We start from the raw sequence: 27,933 nt of genomic DNA, 5'->3' as shown, positions 1-27,933 counted from the left end.
CACCTCCCTCAGCCTGTTGGACAAAGTCTTTGACAGGATCTTATAATCAGTGCACAATAAAGCCACCGGCCTCCAGTTCTTCACCTCCCTAGGGTCACCCTTTTTGGGCAGTAGGGTGAGGACAGCCCTTCTGCAGCTTATTGGTAGTAACCCTCCGGTTAAACTATCATTAACTACTGCTAGCCAATCCTCTTCCAACATAGCCCAAAAATACTTAAAAAAGTAAACGGGAAGCCCATCAATGCCTGGTGCCCTTCCATTTTCCATGCCTTTTAATGCAGTGTATAGCTCCTGCAAAGACAATGGTTGCTCTAGCTCAATCTGCAGCCACCTGTGGGAGCCCACACTTGATTTACAGACCTGAGATTGATGCTAAAACAATAAATCCTATCTAACCTGGCCATAGAGATGGTGTTCTCTCTCACATGCGCCCAGGTGTACTGTCTCGTGCCTCCATGTTGACTCCGCCAAATATCACACAGTTCATGTGTTACAATGAGGCATTTAAAAAAAGTCCTTGAGGCTATATGAGGTTCTATCTAAATCACTGACTGTGCAGTTAAAATCCCCAGCAATAAATAAATAATCTTCATTATTACATTTCTCAATGGTATTTGATAATGTCTCTAAAAAACATACCCTCTCAACTGCCACCACTGGGGCATATACATTTATCAGACACATAGTGATGTTTTCATACCTTGCTCTAACTTTTAATAACCTCCCCTCAACTACCTCTTCAACCTCATGACAAAGGCAAAAACCCTTTTGAGAACAAGATGGCCACACCCCCACTTTTTGAGTTTTTATGACTACACACCCTGTTATTTTTGACATCAGAAACTTTGCTGATTCAATAAACAATTCAATTTCAGGGAAAAAATCTGTTACATTATAATCCTGCATATATTTCTTCCCTTTTGTCAACTTCAGAAATTGACGTACCTTCTCAATCCCATACCTCCCTTCCACCCCATTTATCTCACCTCCCCAGAATAAATCTCTACCTTCCTCTTGGAATTAGACCCTTCACCACCCCTTACATTCTTCCTCTTACTCCTCAGTACTTTGAAAACAGCTGCTTCCTTTTCCATTATTTCAATCTCCTCTTGACCTCCAATTTCATTTTCCAGCACCACCTCAGCAACGGCAGTCACAATCTCACCGACTTTTTCCCCTCCTTCTTTGTTCTGATCTACCACAATTGCCCCCGTATCCACACTGCCTTCCTCTCCTACTTTTCCAACCACATCTGCCCACCTTCTCCCTTCCCCTGCACCCTTAGCATGTTCATCCCTTCGTGGTGGTGTATAAGCTGCACCAGCACTAGAGCTGCTACCAGAGTCTGCACGCTCGTTCTCGGGACAATTACGTACCAAATCTTAAAACTGAATGCTAATTAAGTTCATCAATGTCCTTTTTTAAAATCATATGCACTTGTCTCCTATGAGACACGACATGTTTCAGCAATGGAGATTTGCATCCAAAAAGAACCTTCTTTATTGTAGATACAATTTCACCATGACGAGATAACTCTCGCTCCAACACTTCATCTCTAACAAATTGTGGCACGTTAGAAAGTCTAACTTTCTTCGCCGGATTCATAAGCGGAAATACCGGTGTCTGTGTCTCCCACAACACAACACCACTCTCAACTATCTTATTCACCTTTTCAATGGAATCTAAAAATATCACTACAGCGCTATTCATCCTTGAGGCTGATTTGTTGCTATCATATCCAATGATAGCACCCACTGCCAAGCTACATTCTTTCACTGAACACCCGGCCGCAGCAGGAATCTTTACTCCATGCTGCCGACTAAGTTTTTCAAACTCCAAACTTCCGCGAGTATCCATTGCAACCAGCCCCACCCACTGGTTGTGCCCTCGCGAAAAACAACCTCAACGATCCCACCACCCCTATACGTGCTTAGTGATAGTTAGACAAGATAACCTTAAAACAACTAAACTAATATATACATATATATATATACACACCAAAACCCAATAGAGTGAAAATAATTCCAGTCGCTCTCACAATCACTCCTGCTTCACGACTCACTCCCAGCATGCACTCCAACGAGAGAGAGAGAGAGAGAGAGAGAGAGAGAGAGAGAGAGAGAGAGAGAGAGAGAGAGAGAGAGAGAGAGAGAGAGAGAGAGAGAGAGAGAGAGAGAGAGAGAGAGAGAGAGAGAGAGAGAGAGAGAGAGAGAGAGACCTTTGATAATGATGTTACTTGTTGTGAGACATTCCAATAGTGATGAAGGAATCATCAGTCAACTTATATGATTACATTCTACTGCTTTTTACTACTGATACTACATACTCACCAGACATGACATATTATACCACAGTTCAGTTTCTTATACTGTATTTGATAATCTATTGAAATGTATGATGAATCTTTAAGATAACACTTTGTCTACAATGTGCAAGTGCGTGTTTGTGTGTGTTGTGATATATTTGTTCTCATAGTCAAATGAGTCTGTATTCATTGTGACTCAGCTCTCACTGACAGCATGCTCAGGTGGATGTCTCCTGTTCTTACTTTGCCTAATATCTGTAAGACAAACCATTGTGTTTGTGTCTCGAACCTAGAGCTGCATGGCCACTAGCTCAGGGTCTGTACTCAGTCAGTACAACCTCAATCTGTAGCTGTGACATACCAGAGTGATTATAACACATAACTTAGAGATCCTGTTTTTTTTTGTTGAGTTGTTATCCTTCTGGTACTTACAGTTTAAATGTTTCTTAGGTATAAGTAGTGAGATGGTGCCTATCTGTCCCATTTATGTGGGATTGAGGCCAGCAGGTTTATCCTAATACCTACAGCAGGGATCTACACTACAGATTGAGTATGGAGCTCGACTTTGCACCACTCTTCAAGTATGAAAACGTGAGACAAACTTTGATTAGAAGTAAAGTATCCCTATAGGTATTAAGTATAACAGGGTAGTAGCTGATTCATAAGTGTTCAGTAGTCAGTCTTTCTGTCCTGGTTTTAGTAACAGTTGTTCTGTTACTGGGTGGGAAGAGGGAAGTTTAGGAAATGTCTGTTAACTAAAAGTATTTATATATATATACACTACCGGTCAAAAGTTTTAGAACACCTACTCACTCATTCAAGGGTTTTTCTTTGTTTTTACTATTTTCTACATTGTAGAATAATAGTGAAGACATCAAAACTATGAAATAACACATATGGAATCATGTAGTAACCAGAAAAGTGTTAAACAAATCAAAATATATTTTATCTTTGAGATTCTTCAAATAGCCACCCTTTGCCTTGATGACAGCTTTGCACACTCTTGGCATTCTATCAATCAGCTTCATGAGGTAGTCACCTGGAATGCATTTCAATTAACAGGTGCGCCTTCTTAAAAGTTAATTTGTGGAAATTCTTTCCTTCTTAATGCGTTTGAGCCAATCAGTTGTGTTGTGACAAGGTATACAGAATATAGCCCTATTTGGTAAAAGACCATAAGTCCATATTATGTCAAGAACAGCTCAAATAAGCAAAGAGAAACGACAGTCCATCATTACTTTAAGACATTAAGGTCAGTCAATACGGAACATTTCAAGAACTTTGAAAGTTTCTTCAAGTGCAGTCACAAAAACCATCAAGCGCTATGATGAAACTGGCTCTAATGAAGACCGCCAGAGGAATGGAAGACCTAGAGTTACCTCTGCTGCAGAGGATAAGTTCAATAGAGTTAACAGCCTCAGAAATTGCAGCCCAAATAAATGCTTCACAGAGTTCAAGTAACAGACACATCTCAACATCAACTGTTCAGAGGAGACTGTGTGAATCAGGCCTTCATGGTCGAATTGCTGCAAAGAAACCACTACTAAAGGACACCAATAATAAGAAGAGACTTGCTTGGGCCAAGAAACTAGAAATTAGACTGGTGGAAATATGTCCTTTGGTCTGGAGTCCAAATTGGAGATATTTGGTTCAAACCAACAAAATAAACAAACAAGATACATACACATACACACACAGACATATACAGCCTAACATCAACATCTCTATTCCCACCCATCCCATCCTTCCAGAGGTAGGCAGGCTTATAGCCTAAAGTCTATGAAGCGGCCAATAGGCCTAGGCCTACTGAATGATGTAGGTGCATACATAGCAACACAAATAAAATAAAAGAAAACAATGCATGGGAGATACACCATGAAGTATTACAGGTCATTCTTCTTTTCCATTTTTAGATGGTCACAAGTTTCATACAGAGACTAAAGGTCTTAAAGTAGTGTCGTTTGGGAAAGATCTGGGAATAGTGTCGTTTGGGAAAGGTCTGTGAATAGTGTCGTTTGGGAAAGATCTGGGAATAGTGTCGTTTGGGAAAGATCTGGGAATAGTGTCATTTGGAAAAGATCTGGGAATAGTGTCGTTTGGGAAAGATCTGGGAATAGCGTCGTTTGGGAAAGATCTGGGAATAGTGCCGTTTGGGAAAGATCTGGGAATAGTGCCGTTTGGGAAAGATCTGGGAATAGTGCCGTTTGGGAAAGATCTGGGAATAGTGTCGTTTGGGAAAGATCTGGGAATAGTGTTGTTTGGGAAAGATCTGGGAATAGTGTCATTTGGGAAAGATCTGTGAATAGTGTCGTTTGGGAAAGATCTGGGAATAGTGTCGTTTAGGAAAGATCTGGGAATAGTGCAGTTTGGGAAAGATCTGGGAATAGTGCCGTTTGGGAAAGATCTGGGAATAGTGTCGTTTGGGAAAGATCTGGGAATAGTGTTGTTTGGGAAAGATCTGGGAATAGTGTTATTTGGGAAAGATCTGGGAATAGTGTCGTTTGGGAAAGATCTGTGAATAGTGTCGTTTGGGAAAGATCTGTGAATAGTGTAGTTTGGGAAAGATCTGGGAATAGTGTAGTTTTGGAAAGCTTTGGGAATAGAGCTATGTAGTAAAATGAGAACAAAGCAGACTTGGCTACAGAAATACTGTATATCTGTGTGTTTGAAGTGCCAGAGTGTGTTTCTGATTTTCAGAACTTAACTAGAAACACATTTCACTCCCACACTCACTCACAGGCTGGTGAGTGGAGCTCACACACACATGCAGACACACACACATTAACCCACAGTGCCACACACACACGTGTGTGCTTGCAGAGACACTGACAAACGCACACACTCACTCACTTGTGAGTGCTTGAACACAGCACACACACACAAACACACACTTGCACAAACAAAACAGATCTCTCCCAGTCAGTCGTTTTTTTTATACATTCCTAGCTGCTCTGTGACCCTCCATGAGACGTCTCTGGAACCATATAGAGACCAGAGCTAGAACTGATGGAGTCTTTCTACATGTGTTCGTGTGTGTGTGTGTGTGTGTGTGTGTGTATGTGTGTGTGTGTGTGTGTGTGTGTGTGTGTGTGTGTGTGTGTGTGTGTGTGTGTGTGTGTGTGTGTGTGTGTGTGTATGTGTGTCTACGTGCATGTTTGTGTGTGTGTAGCCTACAGAATCAGTTTAAAGAGTATCCATCTTGCATTAATTAACTGTTCAGCACGGTTTATATCACATTCCACCAATATAGATGACCTCTAAACCAGACCTCTAACAACTACCACCAACCCACCACCACTACCCCACCTCTCCCCTACAACTCCCCATTTCCCCACCCAAATCCTCTCTTACCTGCCCTTACCCTCAACTGGCTTTTACAGTCATGCTCACCCAGTTCCTTGTGGTCAAACAATTCTCCGATATAACTTCCATCCATTACAATAGGTCCAGGTTCAAACAGTTCCTCCAGTTCCCCCTCCTCTCCCTAACCATTACCCTCTTCCTCCTACCCATTACCCATGACCCTCTTCCTCCTACCCATTACCCTCTCCCTCCTACCCATTACCCTCTCCTTTCTACCCATTATCCTCTCCCTCCTACCCATTACCCTCTCCTTCCTACCCATTATCCTCTCCCTCCTACCCATTACCCTCTCCCTCCTACCCATTACCCTCTCTTCCCTATCCATTACCCTCTCCCTCCTACCCATTACCCTACCCCTTCCTACCCATTACCCTCTCCCACCTACCCATTACCCTCTCCCACCTACCCATTACCCTCTCCTCCCTACCCATTACCCATTACCCTCTCCCTCCTACCCATTATCCTCTCCCCCTAACCATTACCCTCTCCTCCTACCCATTACCCTCTCCACCCTACCCATTACACTCTCCCTCCTACCCATTACCCTCTCCTCCCTACCCATTACCCTCTCCTCCCTACCATTACCCTCTCCCACCTACCCATTACCCTCTCTGACCTACCCATTACCCTCTCCTCCCTACCCATTACCCATTACCCTCTCCCTCCTTCCCATTACCCTCTCCCCCTAACCATTACCCTCTCCTCCTACCCATTACCCTCTCCTCCCTACCCATTACACTCTCCCTCCTACCCATTACCCTCTCCTTCCTACCCATTACCCCCTCCACCCTACCCATTACCCTCTCTTCCTTACCATTACCCTCTCCCTCCTACCCATTACCCTCTCCCTCCTACCCATTACCCTCTCCCACCTACCCATTACTCTCTTCCACCTACCCATTACCCTCTCCTCCCTACCCATTACCCATTACCCTCTCCCTCCTACCCATTACCCTCTCCCCCCTACCCATTACCCTCTCCTCCTACCCATTACCTTCTCCTCCCTACCCATTACACTCTCCCTTCTACCCATTACCCTCTCCTCCCTACCCATTACCCTCTCCTCCCTACCCATTACCTTCTCTTCCCTACCATTACCCTCTCCCTCCTACCCATTACCCTCTCCCTCCTACCCATTACCCTCTCAATCCTACCCATTACCCTCTCACTCCTACCCATTACCCTCTCCCTCCTACCCATTACCCTCTCCATCCTACCCATTACCCTCTCGCTCCTACCCATTACTCTACCCCTCCTACCCATTCCCTTACTCCTTTCTCCCCTCATATCCCCCTCTCTCTTTTTTTCTCCTTCCCTATTCTCCTCTCTCCATCCCTCCCTTGTTTTAGCTAAACAACAGGACCCTTGTGATAGTAACTCACAGAGGACACTGCCAATAAAGAGATATATGTATAGAGAGAGTTACTGCCAATAAAGAGAGATATGTAGAGAGAGAGAGAGAGAGAGAGAGAGAGAGAGAGAGAGAGAGAGAGAGAGAGAGAGAGAGAGAGAGAGAGAGAGAGAGAGAGAGAGAGAGAGAGAGAGAGAGAGAGAGAGAGAGTTATAGTCATCTGGAGATGTTTAAGTTGGACAGGCTTGTTTCCGGTGTCTGGAACAGGCCAAGAATACCTAGAAACACAGAAACCTAACAGAAAAAGGATACACGTCTTTCCGTTCTCCTCTCCTCTACAGTAGATACCATAGATACCATATTCTGCAAACTAAAATCTGGGCTTTTAATGCACCATGTTGACACCCAAGGTTTTAAGACAACGTTTTTGTACTGAGGATTCTCTTTATAATGTTACTGTCATGGTGCCAACAGATGTACATCGCTATGTGGTATAGCAAGTGTTGTTGTATTTGACACAAACACCATTCAAACTAGTGGGTAGCTAAGCCAGTATGACACCATGACATAGATCATGTTATTACAGACCTATAGTCACTCAGGTTCAACCATCCTATATGATAGCCCTTGTGTCTCTATGGGGACAGCTGTATGATATAGTCACGGTCTAGTGTGTCAACTGGGTAAGCAAGAAGACAGTTGCACATAGCCTACTATGTCTCCAACTGTCATGCCACCAGCATATGACAAGGCCACCCACCAACAGATGGACACGCACACAGACGGGGCCAAAATAGTAAACAATATTATGGGCATTTTTTTAAAATCGTATTTTCTGAGACTTTCACTTGTATGAGAGACTGAATAACTGATTAATTATGTAGTTCTAATGGTTTCTCCAACTGTACAGTGAGAAATGAGATGCAGTTCAACGGCTGGAGTTTGAACTGCCAGGCAGCATCTATAGCCAAACCAAACCAAACCAAACCCAAAAGCTAGCTAGGAGAACTGTTTTAGAAACCAGCAGGAAAATAAGCGGAAGTGAGTGAGAGAGCTTATTTATTTTTCCTTTTGTACTTTAACTATTTGCACATCGTTACAACACTGTATTTAGCCATAATATGACATTTGAAATGTCTCTATTCCTTTGGAACTTTTGTGAGTGTAATATTTACTGTTCATTTTTAAATTGTTTATTTCATGATTGTTTATTATCTATTTCACTTGCTTTGGCAATGTAAACATACACTATATATACAAAAGTATGTGGACACCCCTTCAAATTAGTGTATTCGGCTATTTCAGCCACACCCGTTGCTGACAGGTGTATAAAATCAAGCACACAGCCATGCAATCTCCATAGACAAACATTGGCAGTAGAATGACCTTACTGAAGAGCTCAGTGACTTTCAACGTGGCACCGTCATAGAATGCCACCTTTCCAACAAGTCAGTTCGTCAAATTTCTGCCCCACTAGAGCTGCCCCGGTCAACTGTAAGTGCTGTTATTGTGAAGTGGAAACATCTAGGAGCAACAACGGCTCAGCCACGAAGTGTTAGGCCACACAAGCTCACAGAACGAGACCGCCGAGTGCTGAAGCGCATAAAAATAATCTGTCCTCGGGTTGCAACACTCACTGGCCTGAACTGCGCCCTGACCTCAACCCCATCGAACACCTGTGGGATGAATTGGAACGCCAACTGCGAGCCAGGCCTAATCGCCCAACATCAGTACCCAATCTCACTAATGCTCTTGTGGCTGAATGGAAGCAATTCCCCGCAGCAATGTTCCAACATCTAGTGGAAAGCCTTCACAGAAGAGTGGAGGCTGTTATAGCAGCAAAGGGGGGACCAACTCCATATTAATGCCCATGATTTATGCCCATGACGAGCAGGTGTCTACATACTTTTGGTCATGTAGTGTATGTAGGGTAGTGGGTTCGATCCCCGGGACCACCCATACGTAAAAATGTATGCACACATGACTGTAAGTCGCTTTGGATAAAAGCGTCTGCTAAATGGCATATTATATTATTATTATTATTATATTATGTTTCCCATGCCAATAAAGCCCTTTGAATTGAATTGAATTGAGAGAGAGAGAGAGAGAGAGAGAGAGAGAGAGACCTTTCCAGATGATTTTGGGCTCCTGGTGTGTAGATCCAGATGTCTGTTTGTAGGTCGTTCCTCGGTTGTTCTTAGCACACACACACACACGCACACGCGCACACACACACACACACGCACACACACACACACACACACAGCCGTCTGCAGTTTCTCATGAAGGAGAGCTGCAGAAATAAATGTCCCCCTTTACTCTCTCCCCGCCCCCACAGCCAGCCACCATTATTCCCGTGTTTTCAGAACAGGCTAGAGGAAAGCGGGAGAGGGAGAGGAAAAGAAAACCAAATAGTGTGGCTTAATTGACTCAGACAGACTGTTTGAAATGATTTGATTCCTTCGGTCCTCAATGTCTTCCTTTGGTACCGCTGCCCTCTGCATTTTCATAGCGTTTCTGCTGGGAGCCGGCGTCGCCAGGGAGAGAGGAGGTGGTCGGATGGTCTGAGCAGCCGGGGAGAAGCCCTCTGTTTCGGTGGGAGGATGAGCCATTGAACGGTGCAGCTCTGCTGGTTGGAAGCGGGCCAGCGTCGCTGCGTTATGTGTGGGAGAGAGCTTTTTCAGAAGGAGATGGGATGGGATGTCTTGGCTCCGTTGTCAGACCGGTTTAACGGAAAACGGGAATCAGGTTGCAACTCTTCTCCTGTGTGAGTTACACCGGTCACTATTGCATGGATGCTGATGCCGTTCTAGGCCGGGGAAACAAGGATTTTACCAACTGGATTTAATGCATCTTTTATTGGGATTATTTCGGGCTCGACAAATCTAAAACATCCGTGTGGGATTTTATGTCTGATCGACCGTGACATTGATCAAAGGTAAACGTCGATCTTCGCCTTTCTGCTGTATCACCCCATATCAAAACGTCGGCCGCTTTCATTATTCGACCATGTGTGCATGTGTAAATTAACATGGTCCAAATAGTCTATTCCGAAATGCGGGTTTGTGTTTTGACATATCGTTGGGTAGGCTAGAACCGAATAGCTTATCTAAAATGAAATCACTAGCAAACTAGCTCAGCAAACAAGCCATCATTTCTGCCCTGTCCACCGATGTGACCAGAGGCAGCCATCCTCTGTAGCCTACCAAGGGATGCATTCAAACTTGTCTTGTAATGGGTAAAACATGTCGGCGAGTGAATCATTCACTTTACAGCTTGTTTACTGATTCAACCTCACAACGCTGCCCCAGTCACTGGACTAGCAGCGTGTCTATTCCCCATGTGATTTGTTGTGTTATTATATTGTTATGTATGGTGCGCGTGTAAAGACAGCCTGCATACCAAGTGGCAGAGATTGTGTTTCCAGTTTAGGGCAACAATGATACAACAAGAACGTTATGTGCTTCAACTCGTGCTACAGTCACAGATAGTTATTATCATAACTAGACAGTCCATGTAGACTGCACTTTCAATTGCTGTAGTAATTGTGTTATGGAAATACCTGCTTCAAAACAACAATGGTCTTGTGTTCCTAGTAGATTTGATCTGACTGCTGTCTCATGATGTTTCAGTGCGAATTGGCTAACATTATATCTATTTTTGGTAACATTCACAACCATTCAGTGTAGTAAGTGTCAAAACTTTGTTGCATGTTGTAGCCTTCAATTCTCAGTGAATATTTTTTTTTATATCACTGAATATTGTATAGTTTTAATGACCATTTCATCCTTGGATTGGGTTACCTAAACAGATAGGCCTAAGCCAGTGATTTGTAACTGTACCTGTTATTGTGGTGGATATTCTCCCCTAGTGCCTTAAGCAAAGCTTCCACATTCACTGGTGTAGTTTAGTATAACAGAGACAGAAAATGGATGCTGCCTGTATGTAGATAAAACAGCCAGCTGTCTGTGTGTGTGTTTGTGTGCTGCAGCCTTATCTTTGTCTGCACTGCAGGTCTCAGCGGTCAGCAGATTTCTGGCCAGTGATCTCTATCCTAATCTATCTCTGTCCAGACAGGGAGATCTTGAACAGGCAGCATGGACTGACTGGTATTAGGAAATCTTGGGAAAGCAGAGGAGTCATTTGGGGAGAATATACACACAGACCAGACTATGGCTGACTGACGGCTCATTTACAACTACATTCTGAGTCTGTGGGAGAACTAAACTCCAGGACCTGGGGAGTGGCCTATAGTGCTGCATAGTGCACATGTCACAGCAACTAAAACGAATGCAACACATAACAAAGCGGACCGTGGATTGAGACACACTGTAGGCTAGTAGAGGTACCTGCACTAAGATATAGTGTGAAAACCTACTTTCAGATGACAAAGGTTCTCCTATTATTAGCCAGATGGAGAAGACAGCTCTTGGGAGAGGTGGCGGGTGTGTGTGAGTGTGGGTGCAGCCACTCTAAACTGAGTGGGAGGGACACAAAACCCATCAAAGGAAGCTGGAGCCTGCAGCCTAAAGACACACACACACATACACTGGCAGCAGCCTCAGGGCAGAATTCACACAGGGATGTGTGTTGAAACAGTGCTGAACTATCCCTCTCTCTCTCTGTCTCTCTCTGTCTCTGTCTCTCTCTGTCCTCAGCCCGCTGCCAATTCTCACCTCTCACCCTACTGCTATAGTGAGAACATGGTGAGGTGTACCCACTGCCCACACAAGTCACAGGAACATCTGGTATAGAGATCCTATGTTATAAGAGGTGCGCCAGAAGAGCTATGCCAGGTGCCAGGGGGATGACTCAGGGTGTTTATCAATAGGTGATGGCTGACTGTCCACCTGCCCTCTGTCCACTCTCTCTTTCGCTGTCTCTGGGAAACAATAGGGGTGGAAAAGGGTTCCCACGGCTAAAAGGAATTCACAAACCTGCTACCATGCAAAAACTAATGACTTCACATGGCAGTCCCGAGCTCGCTCCCATTGTGTGTGTGTAACATGTTACTGTGTCTGAAGGGGCTACTGGAGGTGTGTGTGTGTGTGATTTGGAGATGGACAACTATAGAGAACACATTAGTGTGTGTGTCTGATGTGACATGTTTTGGAGATAGGAAGCACATTAAAAACACATTACGACACATAACCCATATCACCCCTTTGGGGTTCTGGTGCTATGGCTTTTCTCTCTCCCAGTCTCTCCCTTCCTTCTTGCCCCTGTCCCCATTTCCTCCTCCTCTCCCTCCCTCCTCTCCCCCAGATGTGAGGATGTGGGCGGGGCCTGAAGAGTTTGTGTTCCGCAGGGTCACCTCTTCCTGTTACACTGCAAACACAGTCCACATGTGCAATACACACACACATACACACACTAACACACACACCCACATATGCACACACAGACACACACCGACACACACATAATGTATGCATGTACGCACACACACTCCCACATCATTGTGATGGCGCCGGAGAAGATGGCTGCCGTTTTACAGCCCTCTAACCAATTGTACTATTATGTGTGTTTTTTCGCGTTATTTGTAAATGATTCTGTACATAATGTTTCTGCCACCGTCTCTTATGACCAAAAATAGCTTCTGGATATCAGGACAGCGATTACGCTCCTCGAATTGGACGAAGATTTTTTTTTCATCGAGTCGGACGCGAAGGATATTCTACAGACACCTGACAAGGCCCAAATCCCTGTCATTCGCATGAGAAAGAGACAGAGATATCGTGGACGTAGGTCGGGGTGCCTTGTAAGGATCCGACGGCGAGCGAGTAAACTGCCTCTTCCATCAATCCTATTACCAATGTTCAATCATTTGAAAATAAATTGGACGACCTAAGATCAAGGTTATCCTACCAACAGGACATTAAAAACTGTAATATCTTATTTATGTTTCACCGAGTCGTGGCTGAACGACGACATGGATAACATACAGCTGCCGGGATATACGCTACATCGGCAGGATAGAATGGCTGACTACGGTAAGACAAGGGGTGGCGGTCTGTGTATATTTGTAGTAGTAGTAGTATAGTATGCCATTTAGCAGACGCTTTTATCCAAAGCGACTTACAGTAATGCGTGCATACATTTTTAAAAAAATGTTGTGTATGGGTGGTCCCGGGGATCGAACCCACTACCTTAGCGTTACAAGCGCCGTGCTCTACCAGCTGAGCTACAGACAGCTGGTGCATAAAATCTAATACTAAGGAAGTCTCAAGGTTTTGCTCGCCTGAGGTAGAGTATCTCATGATAAGCTGTAGACCACACTATTTACCAAGAGAGTTTTCATCTATATTTTTCGTAGCTGGTAATTTACCACCACAAACCGATGCTGGCACTAAGATTGCACTCAATGAGCTGTATACGGCCATAAGTAAACAGGAAAACGCTCATCCAGAGGCAGCGCTCCTAGTGGCCGGGGACTTTAATGCAGGGAAACTTAAAACTTCTACCAGCATGTTAAATGTGCAACCAGAGGAAAAAAACTCTAGACCACCTTTACTCCAAACACAGAGACGCATACAAAGCTCTCCCTCACCCTCCATTTGGCAAATCTGACCATAACTCTATCCTCCTGATTCTTGCTTATAAGCAAAAACTAAAGCAGGAAGCACCAGTGACTCGGTTAATAAGGAAGTGGTCAGATGACGCAGATGCTAAGCTACAGGACTGTTTTGCTAGCACAGACTGGAATATGTTCTGGGATTCTTCCAATAGCATTGAGGAGTACACCACATCAGTCACTGGCTTCATCAATTAGTGCATCGATTACATATTCCCCACAGTGACCGTACGTACATAACCCAACCAGAAGTCATGGATTACAGGCAACATCTGCACTGAGCTAAAGGGTAGAGCTGCCGCTTTCAAGGACCGGGACTCTAACCTGGACGCTTATAAGAAATCCCACTATGCCCTCTGACAACCATCAAACAGGCAAAGAGTCAATACAGGACTAAGATTGAATCGTACTACATCGGCTCCGACACTCGTCAGATGTGGGAGGGCTTGAAAACTATTACAGACTACAAAGGGAAGCACAGCCACGAGCTGCCCAGTGACACAAGCCTACCAGACGAGCTAAATCACTTCTATGCTTGCTTCGAGGCAGGCAACACTGAAGCATGCATGAGAGCATCAGCTGTTCCGGATGACTATGTGATCACGCTGTCCGTAGCCGATGTGAGTAAGACTTTTAAGCAGGTCAACATTCACAAGGCTGCAGAGCCAGACGGATTACCAGGACGTGTACTCTGAGCATGCGCTGACGGCAAGTGTCGTCACTGACATTTTCAACATGTCCCTGACTGAGTCTGTAATACCAACATGTTTCAAGCAGACCACCATAGTCCCTGTGCCCAAGAACACTAAGATATTCTGCCTAAATGACTACTGACCCATGGCACTCACGTCTGTAGTCATGAAGTGCTTTGAAAGGCTGGTCATGGCTCACATCAACACCATTATCCCAGAAACACTAGACCCACTCCAATTTGCATACGGCCCCAACAGATCCACAGATGATGCAATCTCTATTGCGCTCTACACTACCCTTTCCCACCTGGACAAGAGGAACACCTATGTGAGAATGCTATTCATTGACTACAGCTCAGTGTTCAAAACCTTAGTGCCCTCAAAGCTCATCACTAAGCTAAGGTCCCTGGGACTAAACACCTCCCTTTGCAAATGGATCCTGGACTTCCTGAGGGGCCGCCCCCAGGTGGTAAGGGTAGGTAACAACACATCTGCCACGCTGATCCTCAACACGGGGGCCCCTCAGGGGTGCGTGCTCAGTCCCCTCCTGTACTCCCTGTTCACCCATGACTGCATGGCCAGGCACGACTCCAACACCATCATTAAGTTTTCCGACGACACAACAGTGGTAGGCCTGATCACCGACAACGATGAGACAGCCTATAGGGAGGAGGTCAGAGACCTGGCCGTGTGATGCCAGGATAACAACCTCTCCCTCAACGTGATCAAGACAAAGGAGATGATTGTGGACTACAGGGGAAAAAAAGAGGACTGAGCACGCACCCATTCTCATCGACGGGGCTGTAGTGGAACAGGTTGAGAGCTTCAAGTTCCTTGGTGTCCACATCACCAACAAACTATCATGGTCCAAACACACCAAGACAGACGAGAAGAGGGCACGACAAAGCCTATTCCCCCTCAGGAGACTGAAAATATTTGGCATGGGTCCTCAGATCCTCAAAAAATTATACAGCTGCACCATCGAGAGCATCCTGACTGGTTGCATCACCACCTGGTATGGCAACTGCTCGGCCTCCGACCGCAAGGCACTACAGAGGGTAGTGCGTATGGCCCAGTACATCACTGGGGCCAAGCTTCCTGCCATCCAGGACCTCTATACCAGGCGGTGTCAGAGGAAGGCCCTAAAAAAAATAAGACTCCAGCCACCCTAGTCATAGACTGTTCTCTCTGCTACCGCACGGCAAGCGGTACCGGAGCGCCAAGTCTAGGTCCAAAAGGCTTCTTAACAGCTTCTACCCCCAAGCCATAAGACTCCTGAACAGCTAATCATGGCTACCCGGACTATTTGCATTGCCCCCCCACCCCCCTCTTTTACGCTGCTGCTACTCTGTTTATTATCTATGCTTTAACTCTACCCACATGTACATCTTACCTCAATTACCTTGACTAACCAGTGCCCCCACACATTGGCTCTGTACCGGGACCCCCTGTATATAGCCTCCCTACTGTTATTTTATTTTACTGCTGCTCTTTAATTATTTGCTATTTAAATTTTTTACTTATCTATTTTTTACTTAACACTTTTTTTTATTTTCTTAAAACTGCATTGTTGGTTAAGGGCTTGTAAGTAAGCATTTCACTGTAAGGTCTACACCTGTTGTATTCGGCGCATGTGGCAAATAACATTTGATTTGATTTGACTTGACCACACAATAACAGACGCTTGCAGACTAGCAACATTGCGTTGGAAAGGATAGTGTGTGTATCAGTCTGATGTACTCTCGTCCCACCTGCTTCAATGTTTACACCCGAACTTGGCAGCGTAGTAATGACAGTTTTGGCCAACACACACAGACACACACACATTAGGAACACAATAGATAATACAGTGAAAGAGGAGGGAAAGTGAAAGGTATGTCTGTCTAATGCTCTGATTGTCTAGCTGTTGGTGGACTTCCCCATTTTGGAGAAATATGTCAGATATTTCCAGCAGGAAGACACACACACACACACACAGGAAATATAATCTATTGTCCTATTGTGTTTTCAGCTCAGCTAACCTTGTTAAGTCTAAGGTGAATTTAAACATTCTACAGCGCTGCGTGTGTGTCTGTGTGCTCTATGCTGAGAGGAGGAGTAAAGACGACATGCCCTTGTTCACATGTTCAGTTGTGAGTTGTACTTTTTTGGTTATTAGTGCATTATTGCCTGGTTGTTCTTTAAAAGTGCTTTCCTTTCAATCTTAAATAAGCATGCCCCATTCAAAAAATTCAGAACTAAGAACAGATATAGCACCTGGTTCTCCTCAGACTTGACTGCCCTTGACCAGCACAAAAACATCCTGTGGCCTACTGCATTAGCATCGAACAGCCCCCGCGATATGCAACTTTTCATGGAAGTCAGCAACCAATATACACAATCAGTTAGGAAAGCAAAGGCTAGCTTTTTCAAACAGAAATGTGCATCCTGTAGCACTAACTCCAAAAAGGTTTGGGACACTGTAAAGTCCATGGAGAATAAGAGTACCTCCTCCCAACTGCCCACTGCACTGAGGCTAGGAAACACTGTCACCACCCGATAAATCTACAATAATCGAGAATTTCAACAAGCATCTTTCTACGGCTGGCCATGCTTTCCACCTGGCTACCACTACCCCGGCCACCAGCTCTGCACCCTACGCTGCAACTTGCCCATGCCCCCCCCGCTTCTCCTTCACACAAATTCAGACAACTGATGTTCTGAAAGAGCTGAAAAATCTGGACCCCTACAAATCAGCTGGGCTAGACAATCTGGACCCTTTCTTTCTAAAATTAGCCGCCAAAATTGTCGCAACCCCTATTACTAGCCTGTTCAACCTCTCTTTCGTAATATCTGAGCGCCCCAGAGATTGGAAAGCTGCCGCGGTCATCCCCCTCTTCAAAGGAGGTGACACTCTAGATCCAAACTGTTACAGACCTATATCCATCCTGCCCTGCCTTTCGAAAGTATTTGAAAGCCAAGTTAACAAACAGATCACCGACCATTTTGAATTCAAACGTACCTTCTCCGCTATGCAATCCGGTTTCCGAGCTGGTCATGGGTGCACCTCAGCCACGCTCAAGGTCCTAAACGATATTATAACCACGATCGATAAAAGACAGTACTGCACAGTCGTCTTCATCGACCTGGCCAAGGCTTTTGACTCTGTCAACCACTGCATTCTTATTGGCAGACTAAATAGCCTTGGTTTCTCAAATGACTGCCTCGCCTGGTTCACCAACTACTTCTCAGATAGAGTTCAATGTGTCAAATCGGAGGGCCTGTTGTCTGGACCTCTGGCAGTCTCTATGGGGGTGCCACAGGGTTCCAATCTCGGGCCGACTCTATTCTCTGTGTATATCAATGATGTCGCTCTTGCTGCTGGTGAAGCTCAGATCCACCTCTATACGGACGACACCATTTTGTATACATCTGGCCCTTCATTGGACACTGTGTTAACAAACCTCAAAAAGAGCTTCAGCGCCATACAACACTCCTTCCGTAGCCTCCAACTGCTCTTAAACACTAGTAAAACTAAATGCATGCTCTTCAACCGAACGCTGCTTGCACCCGCCCACCCGACTAGAATCACTACTCTTGGCGGGTCTGACCTAGAGTATGTGGACAACAACAAATACCTAGGTGTCTGGTTAGACTATAAACTCTCCTTCCAGACTCACATTAAGCATCTTTGATCTAGAATTTGCTTCCTATTTCGCAACAAAGCCTCCTTCACTCATTCTGCCAAACATGCCCTCGTAAAACTGACTATCCTACCGATCCTTGACTTCGGCGATGTCATTTACAAAATAGCCTCCAACACTCTACTCAGCAAATTGGATGTAGTCTATCACAGTGCCATCCGTTTTGTCACCAAAGCCCCATATACTACCCACCATTGTGACCTGTACGCTCTTGTTGGCTGGCCCTCACTACATATTCATCGCCAAACCCACTGGCTCCAGGTCATCTATAAATCACTGCTAGGCAAATCCCTGTCTTATCTTAGCTCACTGGTCACCATAGCAACACCCACCCGTAGTCTGCGCTCCAGCAGGTGTATCTTACTGGTCATCCCCAAAGCCAACACCTCCTTTGGCCGCCATTCCTTCCAGTTCTCTGCTGCCAATGACTGGAACGAACTGCAAAAATCTCTGAAGCTGGAGACTCTTATCTCCCTTACTAACTTTAAGCATCAGTTGTCAGAGCAGCTTACCGATCACTGCACCTGTACACAGCCATTCTGAAATTAGCCCACCCTACTACCTCTCCCCATATTGTTATTTATTTTGCTAATTTGCACCACAGTATCTCTATTTGCACATCATCTTTTGCACATCTATCATTCCAGTGTTAATACGAAATTGTAACTATTTTGCACTATGGCCTATTTATTGCCTTACCTCCATAACTTACTACATTCGCACACACTGTATATATACTTTATGTTTTGTTTACCCCATATGTTACTCTGTGTTGTTGTTTTTAATTGCACTGCTTTGCTTTATCTTGGCCAGGTCGCAGTTGTAAATGAGAGCTTGTTCTCAACTGGCTTACCTGGTTAAATAAAGGTGAAAAAAAAAGTATTACTGTTGAATCCATATTGCAACGCTAGTGTTAAGATGTTGGACTGACAAACAAAGGTTGCAGGTTTGAGGCCCACTGAGTTCACTGCAATACTAATCCCTTTCCTCTGTTGAGTTTTAGCTTGAAATATACTTATTCCTGTAACTATATTAGACCTTATTGATAATGTTACCTGCATAATCAATCCATATGTTATGTTTCAATGAATGGGGAAGAGGAACTTTGTGTATGGAAAGGGGAGCAGAATGTATGTCCAAAGTCTGTTGAGGAAGGTGAACAGAAGGTCACTTATAAACATAATGGAGAAGTGACCGGATGAAGAGGAACTGCTACCAGACCGCTCGACCGCGAAGAAAAAATGTAGGCCGTTTTGAGAAACATGGACAGTTCTGAGCAGTTACACCCCTAGTCTCGTTTTGACATATAAATGCCTGTTTGATAATGTATACGTGTGTTTGCAGCTGAAGCATCCAATTGGTAGAATAAACTTGGTTTGAGTTTTTTCTAGTCGTCCGTTTGAGTTTATACTCTGTTTGTTTAGAACCTAACACCTCTCTCTCCTTCTCTCTCTCAGATGACGGAGGGGCGGCGATGTCAGGTCCATCTCCTGGACGACAGGAAGCTAGAGCTCCTCGTACAGGTACACAACCACGCATGCACACATACACACACATACATAGACCCACACACACTTAAGGAGGAGGGATAAGGAGACTGCAGTGTGTGTGTGTATGCTCTTCTCCTCAGGGGCTCAGTTACTGCTGACTGGATGACACTGCTCCGTCTTTTGCTCACCTGATCCTTCCACACACACAGGCACCCTCTCTTGTTAAGAAATCCAGTCGGTCCGTCAGTCAGTCAGACGTCCAGTTCTGTCTGTCTGTCCTAAACTGTGACTCTCAACCCCCTTGGTCTCCTAAACTTCCCACACCTCCACCTCTTTCTGCTCTCCCTTGTCCCTACTCACTCTGTAATAAGGACTGATTCAGACTAGGGCTGTGGTGGTCATGACATTCTGTCAGCCGGTGATTGTCATGCAAATAACTGCTGGTCTCACGGTAATTGATTATTTAACATAAACACTTTTAGCATCTCCTGGCTTCCACGCATAGCCTACAAGCCACTGATGCAGACCTTTGGAAGTCATATTCAGAAAGTCTAATAAATCCATTTAATATAGCCTACACCATCACAATAAATCCATTATTTATTTTAGACAGGTCTAAAGAAACGATATGTAGAAAATGTACCGTGTTTCAGAAGAACAGCTCAGAAGAACAACTCAGCATATTCTGAGTTGTCCTTACAGTGTATTCAGACCTCTTGACTTTTTCCACATTTTGTTACGGTACAGCGTTATTCTAAAATGGAATAAATTCATTTTCCCCTCATCAATCTATACACAATACCCCATAATGACAAAGTGAAAACAGTTTTTTTGACATTTTTGCAAATGTATTAAAAATAAAAAACAGAAATATCTTATTTACTCGAAATTGAGCTCAGGTGCATCCTGTTTCCATTGATCATCCTTGAGATGTTTCTACAACTTGATTGGAGTCCACCTGTGGTAGATTCAATTGATTGGACATGATTTGGAAAGGCACACACCTGTCTATATGTGGTCCCACAGTTGACAGTGCACATCAGAGCAAAAACCAAGCCATGAGGTCGAAGGAATTGTCCGTAGAGCTCTGAGACAGGATTGTGTCGAGGCACAGATCTGGGGAAGGGTACCAAAACATTTCTGCACAGTGGCCTCCATCATTCTTAAATGGAAGAAGTTTGGAACCACCAAGACTCTTCCTAGAGCTGGCTGCCAGGCCAAACTGAGCAATCGGGGGAGAAGGGCCTTGGTCAGGGAGGTGACCAAGAACCCGATGGTCACTCTGACAGAGCTCTAGAGTTACACTGTGGAGATGGGAGAACCTTCCAGAAGGACAGCCATCTCTGCAGCACTCCACCAATCAGGCCTTTATGGTAGAGTGGCCAGACGGAAGCCACTCAGTAAAAGGCACATGACAGCCCGCTTGGAGTTTGCCAAAAGTCAACTAAAGAACTCTCAGACCATGAGAAACAAGATTCTCTGGTCTGATGAAACCAAGATTGAACTCTTTGGCCTGAATGCCAAGTGTCACGTCTGGAGGAAACCTGGAACCATCCCTATGGTGAAGCATGGTGGTGGCAGCAGCATCATGCTTTGGGGATGTTTTTAAGCGGCAAGGACTGGGAGACTAGTAAGGTAAAGGGAAAGATGAATGGAGCAAAGTACAGAGAGATCCTTGATGAAAACCTGCTCCAGAGCACTCAGGACCTCAGACTGGGGCAAAGGTTCACCTTCCAACAGGACAACGACACTAAGCACACAGCCAAGACAACGCAGGAGTGGCTTCGGGACAAGTCTCTGAATGTCCTTGAGTGGCCCAGCCAGAGCCCAGACTTGAACCTGATCGAACATCTCTGGAGGGACCTGAAAATAGCTGTGCAGCGACGCTCCCCATCCAACCTGACAGAGCTTGAGAGGATATGCAGAGAAGAATGGGAGAAACTCCCCCAAATACAGGTGTGCCAAGCTTGTTGCATCATACCCAAGAAGACACGAGGCTGTAATCACTGCCAAAAGTGCTTCAACAAAGTACTGAGTAAAGGGTCTGAATACTTAAGTAAATGTGATATTAACATTTTTTATTTCTTTTACATTTGCAAACATTTCTACAGACCTGTTTTTGCTTTGTCAGTATGGGGTATTGTGTGTAGATTGAAGAAAAAAATACAAAAATAATCAATTTTTGAATAAGGCTGTAACAAATGTATCAAAATGTGGAAAAAGTCAAGGGGTCTGAATACAGTGGGGAAAAAATTATTTAGTCAGCCACCAATTGTGCAAGTTCTCCCACTTAAAAAGATGAGAGAGGCCTGTAATGTTCATCATAGGTACACGTCAACTATGACAGACAAATTGAGTAAAAAAAATCCTGAAAATCACATTGTATGATTTTTTATGAATTTATTTGCAAATTATGGTGGAAAATAAGTATTTGGTCACCTACAAACAAGCAAGATTTCTGGCTCTCACAGACCTGTAACTTCTTCTTTAAGAGCCTCCTCTGTCCTCCACTCGTTACCTATATTAATAGCACCTGTTTGAACTTGTTATCAGTATAAAAGACACCTGTCCACAACCTCAAACAGTCACACTCCAAACTCCACTATGGCCAAGACCAAAGAGCTGTCAAAGGACACCAGAAACAAAATTGTAGACCTGCACCAGGCTGGGAAGACTGAATCTGCAATAGGTAAGCAGCTTGGTTTGAAGAAATCAACTGTGGAAGCAATTATTAGGAAATGGAAGACATACAAGACCACTGATAATCTCCCTCGATCTGGGGCTCCACGCAAGATCTCACCCCGTGGGGTCAAAATGATCACAAGAACGGTGAGCAAAAATCCCAGAACCACACGGGGGACCTAGTGAATGACCTGCAGAGAGCTGGGACCAAAGTAACAAAGCCTACCATCAGTAACACACTACGCCGCCAGGGACTCAAATCCTGCAGTGCCAGACGTGTCCCCCTGCTTTAGCCAGTACATGTCCAGGCCCGTCTGAAGTTTGCTAGAGTGCATTTGGATGATCCAGAAGAGGATTGGGAGAATGTCATATGGTCAGATGAAACAAAAATAGAACTTTTTGGTAAAAACTCAACTCGTCGTGTTTGGAGGACAAAGAATGCTGAGTTGCATCCAAAGAACACCATACCTACTGTGAAGCATGGGGGTGGAAACATCATGCTTTGGGGCTGTTTTTCTGCAAAGGGACCAGCACGACTGATCCGTGTAAAGGAAATAATGAATGGGGCCATGTATCGTGAGATTGTGAGTGAAAACCTCCTTCCATCAGCAAGGGCATTGAAGATGAAACGTGGCTGGGTCTTTCAGCATGACAATGATCCCAAACACACCGCCCGGGCAACGAAGTGGTCCTGGAGTGGCCTAGCCAGTCTCCAGATCTCAACCCCATAGAAAATCTTTGGAGGGAGTTGAAAGTCTGTGTTGCCCAGCGACAGCCCCAAAACATCACTGCTCTAGAGGAGATCTGCATGGAGGAATGGGCCAAAATACCAGCAACAGTGTATGAAAACCTTGTGAAGACTTACAGAAAACGTTTGACCTGTGTCATTGCCAACAAAGGGTATATAACAAAGCATTGAGGAACTTTTGTTATTGACCAAATACTTATTTTCCACCATAATTTGCAAATAAATTCATTAAAAATCCTACAATGTGATTTTCTGGATTTTTTTCCCTCATTTTGTCTGTCATAGTTGACGTGTACCTATGATGAAAAGTACAGGCCTCTCTCATCTTTTTAAGTGGGAGAACTTGCACAATTGGTGGCTGACTAAATACTTTTTTTCCCCACTGTACCTTCCGAATGCACTGTATGGCTATGCCATGTGGCTGTGGGCTACGCTAGTTCATTTAGTAGATCAGATTTGCTTAGAATTTTGTCACATTATTTTATATTATTTTATAGTATGGAGAATACAGTTGAACATAGCTGAATAAAATAGAAAGGACATTTTCTCCAAACGATTTCCAAGGGAGTGCGCACATGCGGCTATTTGAGTACTTAGTAAAGAAACAGGTCTTCCTATATGCTTAATTTAGAGTTATTTATGCAACCTTTGATGTGATACAAACGTTAGGCTATATGTTTTGATTTCTAATACATTCTAATGCTGCATGATGTGACTCTAATGATAATTTGAAAAAAGTTGCATGAAAGGCGTGAGCTCTCCTCTGTCTCTCATTCACAAATGGACAAGCACTTGACAATATTCTCACCCATCAGACTATTCTTAATTTAATCTGGTCTTTACGTAGCCTATGAGTGGAATTATTTTTTATTTAGAATTGCCCACAAAAAAAAAAGGTCATCCGTAGCCTGCACTCGAATTGCGAATGGCGGTTAAGTGCCGTTACATTTTTAATATGCAAGCATAGGCAGTGCGTCCATAAGGCTAGGGGACGATTTTCCTGAAGTAAATGGAATAAATTGCCAAAATTATATAGCCTAATTAGCCTACTCCTGTCTATACATAAATAAATAAAAATAGGCTATTAAAGCATGATTTGGTAGAGGCTCATTAGTGTCTTTTAAAAATTAAGTTGTTGTTTTAAATCGTATTACCTACAGTCGGAAAAGAAAGGCAGTGCACGCAATTTGGGCAGATTATTGTTGAGTTGTGACTGTCTATGAAAAGTAGAGATGCTAAGCCAGGCATATCACAATATTTCAAAATACAATCGCAGGAAAACATACTTTGGAAAGTAAATGGTTATTGCTGAAAAGACATGACAATGAAAATACTAATCTGTCTTTTAGTTATCAAAATCTCAATTTAATTGAGCGAACAACAGTATAGTCTATTTATTGGCACCAGGAGAGAGCTTCACTATTTATCATTGTTGGGTCAGTGCTACTTAAAAGTTTGTTTTTTTTACAATAATTTCTTCCTTCAGTTTAGATGGACGTCATATTATATTTGTGTCTCCCTTTTCTCATAGGCCTATTATATGGACAACATTGTTTTTATTGATCTATTTGTCAGTGTCAGTAGAGTAGGCTACCCTGTAATTTGTCGTATTAAAAAAGACTGTTTTCACATGCGATTGCGCAATGACTGGGCTTATAAGAACACGTTTCACTAGGCTCTGTAGGCTATGTGCTCTCTAACCGTGATCCAGGAGTCCGAGGTCTATAGGCTACGTTTAAGAGTTATTTGGCCACTTTAGTTGTGATACAAACCTTATCAAAACATATAGGCCTATGGGCTAGGCTAGATGATGTGTGTGAAACAGGCATGTGCTATTTCTTGCCTTCTTTCACAAGTGAAAATACATCATTCACAAGTGATAATATTGTCACCCATCATAATATTCTGACCATTATCATGCACCTGTCAGGGGGGGGGGAACATGTCATCTATGCACTTAAATAGCGAATGGAGGATGCTTTTCCCGTGGTTTATTTTCATGCCAGCCAGGTAGGATATACAGTACCAGTCAAAAGTTTGGACATTTTTTACATTGTAGAATAATATTAAAGACATCAAAACTATGAAATAACACATGGAATCATGTAGTAACCAAAAAAAGTGTTAAATAAATCAAAATATATTTTATATTTGAGATTCTTCAAATAGCCACCCTTTGCCTTCATGACAGCTTTGCACACTCTTTGCATTTTCTCAACCAGCTTCACCTGGAATGCTTTTCCAACAGTCTTGAATGAGTTCCCACATACAGTGAGGAAAAAAAGTATTTGATCCCCTGCTGATTTTGTACGTTTGCCCACTGACAAAGAAATGATCAGTCTATAATTTTAATGGTAGATTTATTTGAACAGTGAGAGACAGAATAACAAACAAAAAATCCAGAAAAACACATGTCAAAAAATGTTATAAATTGATTTGCATTTTAATGAGGGAAATAAGTATTTGACCCCTCTGCAAAACATGACTTAGTACTTGGTGGCAAAACCCTTGTTGGCAATCACAGAGGTCAGACGTTACTTGTAGTTTGCCACCAGGTTTGCACACATCTCAAGAGGGATTTTGTCCCACTCCTCTTTGCAGATCTTCTCCAAGTCATTAAGGTTTCGAGGCTGACGTTTGGCAACTCAAACCTTCAGCTCCCTCCACAGATTTTCTATGGGATTAAGGTCTGGAGACTGACTAGGCCACTCCAGGACCTTAATGTGCTTCTTCTTGAGCCACTCCTTTGTTGCCTTCGCCGTGTGTTTTGGATCATTGTCATGCTGGAATACCCATCCACGACCCATGTTCAATGCCCTGGCTGAGGGAAGGAGGTTCTCACCCAAGATTTGACGGTACATGGCCCCGTCCATCGTCTCTTTGATGCGGTGAAGTTGTCCTGTCCCCTTAGCAGAAAAAACCCCCCAAAGCATAATGTTTCCACCTCCATGTTTGACGGTGGGGATGGTGTTCTTGGGGTCATAGGCAGCATTCCTCCTCCTCCAAACACGGCGAGTTGAGTTGATGCCAAAGAGCTTGATTTTGGTCTCATCTGACCACAACACTTTCACCCAGTTGTCCTCTGAATCATTCAGATGTTCATTGGCAAACTTCAGACGGGCATGTATATGTGCTTTCTTGAGCAGGGGGACCTTGCGGATTTCAGTCCTTCACGGCGTAGTGTGTTACCAATTGTTTTCTTGGTGACTATGGTCCCAGCTGCCTTGAGATCATTGATAAGATCCTCCCGTGTAGTTCTGGGCTGATTCCTCACCGTTCTCATGATCATTGCAACTCCACGAGGTGAGATCTTGCATGGAGCCCCAGGCCGAGGGAGATTGACAGTTATTTTGTGTTTCTTCCATTTGTGAATAATCGCACCAACTGTTGTCACCTTCTCACCAAGCTGCTTGGCGATGGTCTTGTAGCCCATTCCATCCTTGTGTAGGTCTACAATATTGTCCCTGACATCCTTGGAGAGCTCTTTGGTCTTGGCCATGGTGGAGAGTTTGGAATCTGATTGATTGATTGCTTCTGTGGACAGGTGTCTTTTATACAGGTAACAAGCTGAGATTAGGAGCACTCCCTTTAAGAGTGTGCTCCTATTCTCAGCTCGTTACCTGCATAAAAGACACCTGGGAGCCAGAAATCTTTCTGATTGAGAAGGGGTCAAATACTTATTTCCCTCATTAAAATGCAAATCAATTTATAACATTTTTGACATGGGTTTTTCTGGATTTTTTTGTTGTTATTCTGTCTCTCACGGTTCAAATAAGCCTGCCATTAAAATGATAGACTGATCATTTCTTTGTCAGTGGTGTCCTTTAGTAGTGGTTTATTTGCAGCAATTCGACCATGAAGGCCTGATTGACACAGTCCCCTCTGAACAGTTGATGTTGTGATGTGTCTGTTACTTGAACTCTGTGAAGCATTTATTTGGGCTGCAATTTCTGAGGCTGGTAACTTTAATGCACCTATCCTCTGCAGCAGAGGTAACTCTGGGTCTTCCATTTATGTGGTGGTCCTCATGAGAGCCAGTTTCATCATAGCGCTTGATGGTGTTTGCGACTGCACTTGAAGAAACTTAGAACGTTTTTGAAATGTTCTGTATTGACTGACCTTCATGTCTTAAAGTAATGATGGACTGTCGTTTCTCTTTGCTTATTTGAGCTGTTCTTGCCATAATATGTACTTGGTCTTTTACCAAATAGGGCTATCTTCTGTATACCCCCCCTCACCTTGTCACAACACAACTGATTGGCTCAAACACATTAATAAGGAAATAAATTCCACAAATTAACTTTTAAGAAGGCACACCTGTTAATTGAAATGCATTCCAGGTGACTACCTCATGAATCTGGTTGAGAGAATGCCAAGAGTGTGCAAAGCTGTCATCAAGGCAAAGGGTGGCTATTTGAAGAATCTCAAATATAAAATATATTTTTGATTTATTTAACACTTCTTTGGTTACTACTTGATTCCATATGTGTTATTTCATAGTTTTGATGTCTTCACTATTATTCTACAATGTAAAAATTGTAAAAAATAAAGAAAAACTCTTGAATGAGTAGGTGTGTTCAAACTTTTGACTTGTAGTGTATGCCTGTAGTAGTCCTAGCCTGTAGAAAGCTGATGGGATCCTCCTCTTTTTAATAGAGGCCATCAAAAATCTACTAGAAGGCTACTAATGACCATCAACAGCATCAGAGCGCAGTTTTGGAGAAGCCTAGTTACCGTGATTAAATGGTCACGTGGAACTTGACTGCGGTCATGACTCGTGACCGCCGGTGTGGCGGTAATAAGGTCACCGTAACAGCCCTAATTCAGACTAACAATGTTCCTTCGTAGCAGTCTCATCACAACAATGGAGCACCCTTCTCCCTCCCTTTTCCTCCTAACCATCTTCGGTATCGTTGACAACCTTGTCTGTTCATCATTAAATCCTACTGCTGCTGCAGAGTATATATAAATAAAGAGAAACTAGTAGAAGGTAGTTCTGGATGGACAGAAGGAGACAGGAGGAAGAGGAGGTAGAGTAGAGGACA

At 43.8% G+C, this 27,933-nt stretch overlaps 1 protein-coding gene across 14 annotated transcripts in view; it reads left to right on the top strand.

Annotated features, from left to right (window-relative positions):
• The window catches only part of LOC121531944 (FERM domain-containing protein 4A), a 198,470-nt gene that overhangs the window by 133,831 nt on the left and 36,706 nt on the right, over nucleotides 1-27,933 (top strand). For 12 of the 14 annotated variants that reach the window (XM_041837522.2, XM_041837524.2, XM_041837528.2 and 9 more), the window contains exon 2: nucleotides 19,426-19,491. In XM_041837522.2, the coding sequence (XP_041693456.1) occupies nucleotides 19,426-19,491 (66 nt within the window). Of the gene's footprint in view, nucleotides 1-9,342; nucleotides 9,958-19,425; nucleotides 19,492-27,933 lie in introns of those variants that run through there. The other 2 variants (XM_041837530.2, XM_041837529.2) reach the window with 2 other exon arrangements.

The sequence above is a fragment of the Coregonus clupeaformis genome, chromosome 19, assembly GCF_020615455.1.
Source record: "Coregonus clupeaformis isolate EN_2021a chromosome 19, ASM2061545v1, whole genome shotgun sequence".
NCBI classification, from domain to species: domain Eukaryota; kingdom Metazoa; phylum Chordata; class Actinopteri; order Salmoniformes; family Salmonidae; genus Coregonus; species Coregonus clupeaformis.
Note: the sequence above shows the minus strand (reverse complement) of the source record. Positions and strands in the feature narration are given on the sequence as shown.